The sequence below is a fragment of the Fundulus heteroclitus genome, unplaced genomic scaffold, assembly GCF_011125445.2.
Source record: "Fundulus heteroclitus isolate FHET01 unplaced genomic scaffold, MU-UCD_Fhet_4.1 scaffold_90, whole genome shotgun sequence".
In the NCBI taxonomy this organism is placed as follows: Eukaryota; Metazoa; Chordata; class Actinopteri; order Cyprinodontiformes; family Fundulidae; genus Fundulus; species Fundulus heteroclitus.
The window spans coordinates 1,027,688-1,037,723 of record NW_023397362.1 but is presented as its reverse complement, the minus strand read 5'-3'; the positions used below and the strand labels follow the sequence as shown (position 1 = coordinate 1,037,723).

Here is a 10,036-nt window from a genome sequence, read left to right as displayed (position 1 = left end):
CCCAGGGCTCGATTTGAATCTGGGATTTTCCTCTAGCCATCTACCAGTCTCTGAAATTAGTCTGAGGAAAGTTTGTTTCTCACCTCAAACCTGCTTTTTGCTGTTTTTCTTCCAGATTTCTTCAGGTAGAACCCATTACTAAAAGCCATTCCACAGAATCTCTGGGCATTGAGCATTCTATTAATTTATTTCTTTTCAAAAGGTTGTTGGTGGCTGGAAAACAGATCTTCTGCTCTGATGTCCAAATAATTACTTTTTAGACGTATCTGTCCCAAAGGACTTTTTGCCATGAGTCCTGGTCTTGGTCTATGATGTTCTCTATGGCAAATAGAGAACATAAATTGCATTTTCAGAAATAAAAAAGTAGCAAGAGCTTCCCATTGGTCCTGTGATGATAATTTTGTGTTTTTGGAGACTTCTCTTAGCACCTTGTGGAGTGTTTTCAGGGTGAACTTGGACGGGTAGACATGTGAATAGAGTTGGTTGATTTTTGTCAATCTTCCTATAAAGGCCAGATTTCTTGACTGCATGCTAGTTGTGGTAATAACTGTACCGTCAAACATCTAAAGGTCTATATCCCTGATCTGTTGTGTTCCTTGGTCTTCATGATGCGGTTTGTTCAGTAATGTTCTCTAACAATGACCTGATGCCTTTACAGACCAAATACAGTTACATAGAGATTAAAATCGAGTTTCAACTCTGTTTACTAATTTGATTTCTTTTTGATTTGCGAAACCATGTATTTTATCCCCGCACATCACAATCAAGAGCTACTTTTTTTCTTTTTCTGTCATCTAAAACCTCAATGAAATATATGCAGTTCTTTTGCAAAATGTGTCATTGTTTATGTTATTAGCATAACTAATAACTTTATAGCTGCCCGGCTTTCCTAACCCAACTAACAGCTCAGAGTAGGAGCGCATCAGACTGAAGTTTAAAAGTGGAGTTTTTAATAAATATCCAATACATTGAGTAGCCCTTGTCTAATTAATCTAGTTTATGTGGGATGCTTTATGCGGAAGAGCTTTGTGTCAAAGGTGTAAATTAGTTTATTAATTTTCTAATTTTAACTAATATCCATTCCATGTTAGCCCCATAGTCCAGCTAGTTTATATGATATCCAAGGAGGAAAAATTGGAAAAAAGGATTCTTCAGTTGTGCCATCTTGATCTACTTTCATCTGCTTTGTCAGTGTGATAAATCTAGGTTTATTTATATAGCACTTTCCAGTAACAAGACAATTCAAAGTGCTAAGACTTTTTTGTAAACTATGAAAGGATAATTGTTAAAAGAAAAGGAGAATATTAAAAGGTAATTAGTTGTTTTTATTCTTTAAAGCATTTTTTTATCTCTAGTCAAACAGAATTGTGGCATGCAGTTACAGTGTGTCTTTTAGATCAAGCAGGAAGTGACCAAAAAATGTTTGCTAAAGCAGCTCACCCTCCACTCTGATAAAAGTCCTGCACACTCTCCCTCCTCAGATATCTGTTTCTCCTCTGCTGTCTCTCTGACACACACACTCACAGAGAGGGAGGCTGATAACTGTGATTCAGCTGCTGAATTTTTAACGCTGTTGTGGAACTTTTTTTTTTTTTTTCCAGCCGGGTTACTGTGGCACCGGGGTACTGTTACACTGACAGAGTCGCGGAGACTGGGCTCAACTCTTTTCTGTTGTTCGCTGAGGCTGCACTGACCCAGACTGTGCATGGAGTGTGAGGTAGGTCCATATGTTCATCTGCCCTCATGCACAATGCTCCGTGGTATTTTATGTATTGAGTGTTTTAAGTAGGGTAACTGTGCGGACTCTGATACAGTTCATCGTACTTGTAAGACTGGATTTAATTTGAAACATGTATTTTTTTTGTAAACCAATCACTGCATATCAGCACTTTATTTTAGTGAATACGAGCTTATGATATTCAACATATTGAGATATGAAATTAAACTTTCAGTGTGTTTTCTCTGTAGGATTCTCTATATAAATCTGTGTACGTTGTTTCATGTTGAGATTTACTCATTCCTAATAATTACATTTTGCATTAAGTAAATTGAGGAAAAATTATTTATGTGGATCTTACTAAGCTGTGTATTCTACGTTTTGTTACAACAGGGACTGTTCTTGATGTGAACATAAATAATATCAAGAACCTAAGTCCTGCTTTTACGAATTAAGGCACATTCCTTAATAGACTGAATAATTTTATAGGATTTTCCGGGGTTGCTCATGATTTATGTTCGGTTTATAACTAAGAGCTCCTGGCTGGTCTAATTGGTGCTCACCATCCCTGACTGCCATTCTTGGCATCTTTAAATCCTTGAATTATTTATTGTAGTAGGTTTGTTTAAGCGTTGCTGCTAAGACCTCCATAGAAGCTCTATTGGAAAGTTTGTTTTGTATCTTTTACAAATAACCTTCTGTCAGTCTTGCCTCTAGTGGTAAATACTCAAGCCATTGTTGTTTTTCCGGGTAAAATAACTTACATGAGGTTTTCAATGACATTTTCACCTCAAACAAGCCAAGATGGGGACAGCATGTTATTGCAAGACGAAATCCAGCTGTCTCATTCAGAATGCTGAATGTGTAGAAAAAAGGAGGAGAGGCTAAAAAATGCTGTAGAAGCTGAACTGATGACTAAATGCAGACTTTATTTAACTTCTAACTAGACCAAAGCAAAGTCCCTGCAATGAAGAAAGTCCACTGAATTATAAACCAACAAACCAGAATCCCGGGATTACAGACACAAAATAACTAGTTAGTGGATCAGCATCAAGATAAATTAACTCTCGACATAGATAGAAAGACAGAGATCTTGATCAGTTGTGATAAAAGTTGTGAAGTAAACAACGGTCTGGTGAAAATATCATCATTTTTAAACATACTCGGCATAACATTCATGCAAAGTGTTGGTAAAGCTTTGAGATTGGAGTTGTTTCAGATGGCCTAATCTCAAACTTGATCTCTTTCACCTGCTCTGAGGATTTAGTTGCATTTAACCGAGAGAAGTTTCCTCAAAGTAAGACCACCATGAGAGGTAGCGGCTGTAGTTAGTCTACTGCCTACTCAGAAGCACTTCACACAACCCACCTGAAAAACATAGGACTTTCATTTAAATAGATTTACTAGAATACGCCGCATCCAAACCAGCCATACACCAAGTAAACGGCAATGTCACAAATAAATAAAACAAGGTTGTTTGACCCTTTTGTCAATAAGGTATTTTATTAAAAGCTGAATAGAGATGCTAAGACACTTAAAAGACACACATGTCTTCATAAAATGGCATGTATGGATGTACTGTTGAACCAGATTTTATTATGAAACCTAAACTTAAGCTAAATGCCACATTGTCCTACCAGGCACATCCTGTCCCGATGCTGTTACCATAACATTATGACCCTCAACACTCAGAGAGAGAAGGAGCCTCTGCGGCGTCGAGGGAGCACACCCATTCCTCCCCTCTACCAGCAGCTCTCCGGGACTTGGGACCTTCAAAGATCTGTGAGCACGCAGCCGGACCGCCCCGGTGCCACTCGCAGCCACCCTCCTTTAGGGCAGTCAGCATCTTACCATCCCGGGGACAAGTCCCTCCATTACCGCGCTCACTGGAGTTCTGACTCAGACGACGACTCGCAGAGCGAATCCGAGTGTGTTTACAGAGTGGTGTTGCTTGGCGACCATGGTGTCGGAAAGACCAGCCTTGCAGGAATCTTTGCTGGAATCACAGAGAAAGATGAACAACCTGGAGGTGGGATGCTGTTTGTGGAACCCTTCAATAAATCAGTTGTCAGTATGCTTTCATATTTTTTACCGTCGCTTTAATTTATTGCTTTTTCATTAAACAACATGTCCGATTTATTGCACTCTGTAAACCTCTCTCTGAACTCTGGTTTCCATCAGTCACGGGGAGGTCCAAAGTTCTCGGCGTCATTCACAGGAAATGAGGCATGTACACAGTGAAAACAATAACCACCGTGTTTAGTTTGCCGCTCTTTCTCTCGGTGCGTAGCCGTCTCAGCATCCTCTGCCGGTCCCCCCACAATCTCAGATTGATGCTGAGATGTTGAGATCACGGCTTCGTATGGCCTACAAGACCATGTTCTTCTGACTACCAAAGCTGCTTTTTTCACATTGCTATGGCACAGAATATAAAAATGGTTTTAAAACACAACCGCCTAAAGCTAACCATTCTTCCTTTTTAAAAAACAGTCTTATTTTAATGCTACCATACTGGAATGCCTCCAGAATATTTTAATTCACTAAAAAAAGGGAGAGCTCATGTACAGAAATAGATATAATAATACAAGGCTGTAATGTGAAGGGCATTTTCTTCTTTTGTCCCTTAGGCAGGTTGGTAGTCCCTAATCAACAAACAGCAAAAAGCAAATAAAGAAAGCTTTCCACAAGGTATTGAAAAGGGTGATGAAATTATGAGCACTTATAATCTTGGAGTAGCATATTAAGCTAAAAGCCCCGAAAAAATTTTTTTTAGGCCTTTTATGAAGCAGTTGGTTGACACTTTAAAGTGACACTGTTAGAAATGTTAATTGACTTGAGGATAATTAATGAATTAAGCTAAATAAATAGATAATTGAGCTGCCACACCCATTCCCCAGAACCTTGTTGTTGGCACCTCTGCTACCAAAAAGTGGAAAATCATCCCTACAGAAACATTTTGGATTTTATTTTCAGTTTGTTTCCCTACAGACCATTAATAACCTTTGGTCAACAAAACGTTGCATGGATGCCGAAAACAGTGAGTGTCTCTGCAGAGATCAGTGCACAGTATCTTTGACTTTGTCGTAGCATGGTAACCTTGACTGGCCCGACATTATTGATCAGCTCTTGGGTCATGTGACTTTGGGCCTCTGGCCATGATTGGCAACTGGTATTGATCCATCGGTGGTCTGACACACTGTGAGGACAGGGTGAGCAGTTACTTTTCAAATTGAATTATCTGTGGGTCATATTTTGCTTTATGCTCTGTGTACATGTTGTTGCCTCGGAGCAAAGTGAGGTTGTTTGTGCTGTCATTGGTTCCTCGTTTGTCTCAACAGCCATTCTAGTGCTATGAATTTTGGAAGCTTTGTTTAGTTTTTGGCCACACTTTGAAGCACATTAACTTTTTACAAATCAGTTTCACTTTAAACATTGTTCATTCTGGTTAAAAAAAAATTCTGAGCAGTTAATTTAACTTGAATATGACCTTTTTTTCAATGTTTATGTAGCACCTTAGTTGACTTGTGATTTTGTAATCAACTAGATTGTCATTTTCTTCTCATAGGATTAGAAAGAAAATAAATATCTTGATTGTGATTCTTCTGATTATAACTACCATAATGATAATTAAATAACTTTACAATAACATGAAAAGGTTTGGAGTATATGTTTAACCATTTCTATTGATAAAATAACCCAATTTCACCTATAGTAATAATATCTTTACATGGGTACAGTACTATGAGATTTATGTTTTTCAATCATTGATATTTATGTTGTGACATTTTTAACAATTTTTTATGGACATTTACTTCTATAAACAGTAAGACCATATAATTCTGTTAATTTGAAATGGTCATGAAAAGTCAGACGAAAAATATATTTGACATTTTAAGATTTCAAGACAATTATAGGATTATAAAATATATTGTTGTATCTATATGTTGTGTCTATAAAAACAAGAATTTAGCTTGAAAAAAATTTCTTTTTTTAATTTACTTTAATAGCCTATGAGGAACTAAACATCACTCAGTTGAAGATACAGGGAAAGAACATGAAATCTACTTTATTGTGTTTTGAAAAGACATGAAAAGATTCTGATTATTTTAAATGATACGTGTGAAAATGGTATGTTGTTATCATTATATCAAACTTATGAAATGCTCCTCTACTGACATATTTTGTATTAGGGCAGCACATCATCCAGGACAAAATCTGTATTGAGCGGCATTCATTTTAAGTATTTTTAAAAAAAACATTGTTCAGTTCATTTGTCAGCTTCATCTTAGCTTCATCAAATTTATATTTTTCTTAAGACTTTCATCCACATAGGTTTTGATTAGGTTTATTTAAACCTGAGAATTGCCATAGTTAATTTAAAAAAAAGCGTTCAATTTGGAAAAAGAGAAAATAAGTTAAAAAAAAAGGCTGTTTCTCAAGGGTCAGAACCTTGTCACATGAATGACGGCAAAACTCAAAGACAACCATAACAACAACAACAACTTTTCTTGAGCTCATGTTAAAATGTCTTTATAGAGTATTTCCTGTTGCTAAAGTGTCTGTGTTCATTATTCCTCACAGTGGACATATATGAGCGGACACTGACAGTGGATGGAGAGGAAACAACACTGATTGTCATGGATACATGGGAGAATGACAGATTGGTATGCTCTGTGTGTGTGTGTGCTGATATATTTTTAAAGCATAAAACATAACAAGTGGTTTTATATGCCTCAACAACTATAGACCTTTCTGGGTAAAAAATAAATAAACAAATAAATAATTATATATAAATGTAAACATAGTCAAATAACCTATTCATTAATTAAAAAAGACAGCAAGGCATTTTTGTTAGTTATTTACAAAAAATTATTGCTATTGTCTATTTTAACAGTACTGTTAAGGGGATAACTTTGTAATTCATTAATTTGTATAGTTTAATGAATGGTGCTTAAAAAGGTGTGTGGTGGTGGGGGGGATGCACGACAAGTCCGATGTTGCAGCACAACAATAAACTCTACTAAAAAAGTTTTATAAGTCAGTTATAGTGTCTTAACATGAATCATCTGGTCTTCACTAGGTTATAAAATTATTAAAACTACCACAAACCTCACACTTCAGATTCTACTGTTTCAATAGTTATTCAATAGAGATGAAACCAAAGTACAATAGCATATATCTAAACCCTTTATAAAAATCAATGCATGTACAACCACCGGATTTAAAGTGGATGCTCTCATTTTTAAATTTAAAAATTTAAGAAGTCTTCTTTCTTGTGTCTTCTACTAGAAAAGGGGAGACCCAGCAAGTCATGATGACTCTCTGAAGGTGGGGAGCGCTTATGTTATTGTGTACTCTGTCACCGACCGCTCAAGTTTCGATTCAGCTGCTGAGCTCCGCATCACACTGAGGCGCGCCAGACAAGCGGAAAACCTTCCCATCATCCTCGTAGGAAACAAGAGTGACTTGGTCCGGGCCAGAGAGGTCGCTGTGGAAGGTGGGGGTCAATGGTTTGTAGCAGTGAAATGTAACCGTATGCCAAAATGCCAGGAAATAAACGTAATTTGTTCACACTTTAACAACTGAACCTCTATCCTTTCTTTCCTAGAGGGCCGAGCTTGTGCAGTGGTGTTTGATTGTAAATTCATTGAGACGTCTGCATCCCTGCAGCATAACGTGTCTGAGCTGTTCGAGGGCGTGGTGCGGCAGATTCGCCTGCGTCGGGACAGCACCGAGGTCACAAAGCACAGAAACTCAGTCTACAAGCGCAAAGAGAGTCTCACCAAGAAGGCTCGCCGTTTCCTGGATCGACTGGTTGCACGAAACAACCAGCGAATGGCAGTTAAGGTGCGCTCCAAGAGCTGCCACGACCTAGCTGTCCTTTGAAGACTTGCCTCTCTGTCAAGCTGTTCGTTGTGACTTCTTGAACGACCGCCTCCTTGTGATACTACGGACAATAGCATCAGCTGGGTCTATCACAATCAGTGGCTCAAACTCAAACAAAGCTATTGGCGACAAACTGAATGAACAGAACGTACTTACTGTGACTAGCTGATTTCCTCGTGTTACTGTTTAGTGTCAATACTGTTGTGGCTTTACCTCCAAATAATGTAAATATGAAGAGTTGGGTTGAATGTAAAAGATCATTACTGTATGGTTTAGCTGTGGTGTGAGTGGGTGTGTGCGTGTCAGATATTCTTCGTTGTGTAAAACCTGATTTTCACTGTCCACTTTGTCGATGTCCTGAGAAATCTTGTTTTCCGATTAATGTGCTGAATAAATTTTTTAAAGAACAGACATAAAATAATATTAGTGACTACCAGCACTGTGCAAGTATGTGCATACTTCAACAATGTCTTTATAGTTTTTTTTTTAAAGGGGGGTTTCTGTCCTTGCAACTGACCGTGGTGGCATAAGTAAGGTCTGCCGAAAAAAAAGTGGCATTGTTCTTTACCCCTTTATTTTACTGTGTGCCCAGTGCCCTTTTAGTAGTATTTTGTGTCAGGAATCAGAGACAGGTGGACCCAGTATTCAACCAGACAAGCAGAGGTTAGGTGAAAGAACATTTATTTACAAAAAGCAAAGCCAATGGGGATCAAGACAAAAATGGGAAGACTGCATCCAATAACCAAAAATAACAAAAAGGCAGTCACAGACAAAACTATAAGCAAAAACAGGGGAAACCGAGAGCATTGAAAGCTGATTTTGACTCACCAACTGGGCACAGAAAAAACAAACAATGATGTGGCAGATTGCAGGGGGCAGAGGCAGGTATAAGTAAGGGAGTGATCAGGTGAATGGAGTGAAACTAATTACTGGAATGGGTGGAGCTAATCAGGGGAAGGGAAGTGACAGAGTAGTGACTGAGAGGCTGATGGGCCAGAAACTAAGATGGACAACTACAGAGCCAAAATAACCATAAAGATCAAACCCAAGATAGAAAACAAAGCTAAGACTGAACAGAACACAAGCTATAATAAAAACTAATAAAGGAAACCAGATAACTAAAACAGTAAACAGGCTAAACATGAATCCAATACAATACAAAACAAGAAACAGAAATAAACCCTAAGGCAGGAAAGCCAACAAAACCAAAATAACAACATCTACCAGAACCGAATTGTGACAGAGCCCCTCCCTCAAGGACGGATTCCAGACGTCCTCAGAACCAAAACAGACTAAACCGGGTGGGTGGAGGGAGGTACAGGATGGAGGGCCAGAAACAGGAAAAAGAAACACTGCCCAAACCAAAAACAACCCGACAGGGCGAACTAAAATAACAGAAATAGAGTCTGGCGGGCGTCCAGGAGGACGGCCCCGACGAGTCAGGTTCTCCGGCGGGTGTCCAGGAGGACGGCCCCGACGAGTCAGGTTCTCCGGCGGGCGTCCAGGAGGACGGCCCCGACGAGTCAGGTTCTCCGGCGGGCGTCCAGGAGGACGGCCCCGACGAGTCAGGTTCTCCGGCGGGCGTCCAGGAGGACGGCCCCGACGAGTCAGGTTCTCCGGCGGGCGTCCAGGAGGACGGCCCCGACGAGTCAGGTTCTCCGGCGGGCGTCCAGGAGGACGGCCCCGACGCGTCAGGTTCTCCGGCGGGCGTCCAGGAGGACGGCCCCGACGAGTCAGGTTCTCCGGCGGGCGTCCAGGAGGACGGCCCCGACGAGTCAGGTTCTCCGGCGGGCGTCCAGGAGGACGGCCCCGACGAGTCAGGTTCTCCGGCGGGCGTCCTGGAGAACGGCGGCGGAGCAGGGCTTTCGGAGGCCTTCGCCTGGAGAGGGAGAAAACAGAAACTGGCGCCTGACTACAGGCGCCTAAAAGGGGCGCCTGACTACAGGCTGCTAAAGGGGGCGCCTGGCTACAGGCTGCTAAAGGGGGCGCCTGGCTACAGGCTGCTAAAGGGGGCGCCTGGCTACAGGCTGCTAAAGGGGGCGCCTGGCTACAGGCTGCTAAAGGGGGCGCCTGGCTACAGGTTGCTAAAGGGGGCGCCTGGCTACAGGCTGCTAAAGGGGGCGCCTGGCTACAGGCTTCGGGCAGGGCCTGGCTACAGGCTTCGGGCAGGGCCTGGCTACAGGCTTCGGGCAGGGCCTGGCTACAGGCTTCGGGCAGGGCCTGGCTACAGGCTTCGGGCAGGGCCTGGCTACAGGCTTCGGGCAGGGCCTGGCTACAGGCTTCGGGCAGGGCCTGGCTACAGGGTACGGGTGACAGTGCTTTGAAGCTACGAGGAGCTGGCACTGGAGACAGTGCTCTAACGCTACGAGGAGCTGGCACTGGAGACAGTGCTCTAACGCTACGAGGAGCTGGCACTGGAGACAGTGCTCTAAC

At 41.3% G+C, this 10,036-nt stretch overlaps 1 protein-coding gene across 1 annotated transcript; it reads left to right on the top strand.

Annotated features, from left to right (window-relative positions):
- Positions 1-1,471: 1,471 nt before the first annotated feature.
- rem1 (RAS (RAD and GEM)-like GTP-binding 1) lies at positions 1,472-8,039 on the top strand. Its single transcript, XM_012881313.3, has 5 exons — positions 1,472-1,717; positions 3,358-3,746; positions 6,299-6,381; positions 7,007-7,214; positions 7,326-8,039. The coding sequence occupies exons 2-5, from the start codon at positions 3,392-3,394 to the stop codon at positions 7,601-7,603; spliced, it is 924 nt and encodes a 307-aa protein (XP_012736767.1). The 5' UTR covers positions 1,472-1,717; positions 3,358-3,391; the 3' UTR covers positions 7,604-8,039.
- Positions 8,040-10,036: the final 1,997 nt, after the last annotated feature.

Excerpts from the sequence above, each read along its gene's own strand:
- rem1 (XM_012881313.3), top strand. The coding sequence starts at position 3,392 with ATGACCCTCAACACTCAGAGAGAGAAGGAGCCTCTGCGGCGTCGAGGG. Across the intron at positions 3,747-6,298 it reads GAAAGATGAACAACCTGGAG|TGGACATATATGAGCGGACA; the intron begins GTGGGATGCTGT and ends TATTCCTCACAG. Across the intron at positions 6,382-7,006 it reads CATGGGAGAATGACAGATTG|AAAAGGGGAGACCCAGCAAG; the intron begins GTATGCTCTGTG and ends GTCTTCTACTAG.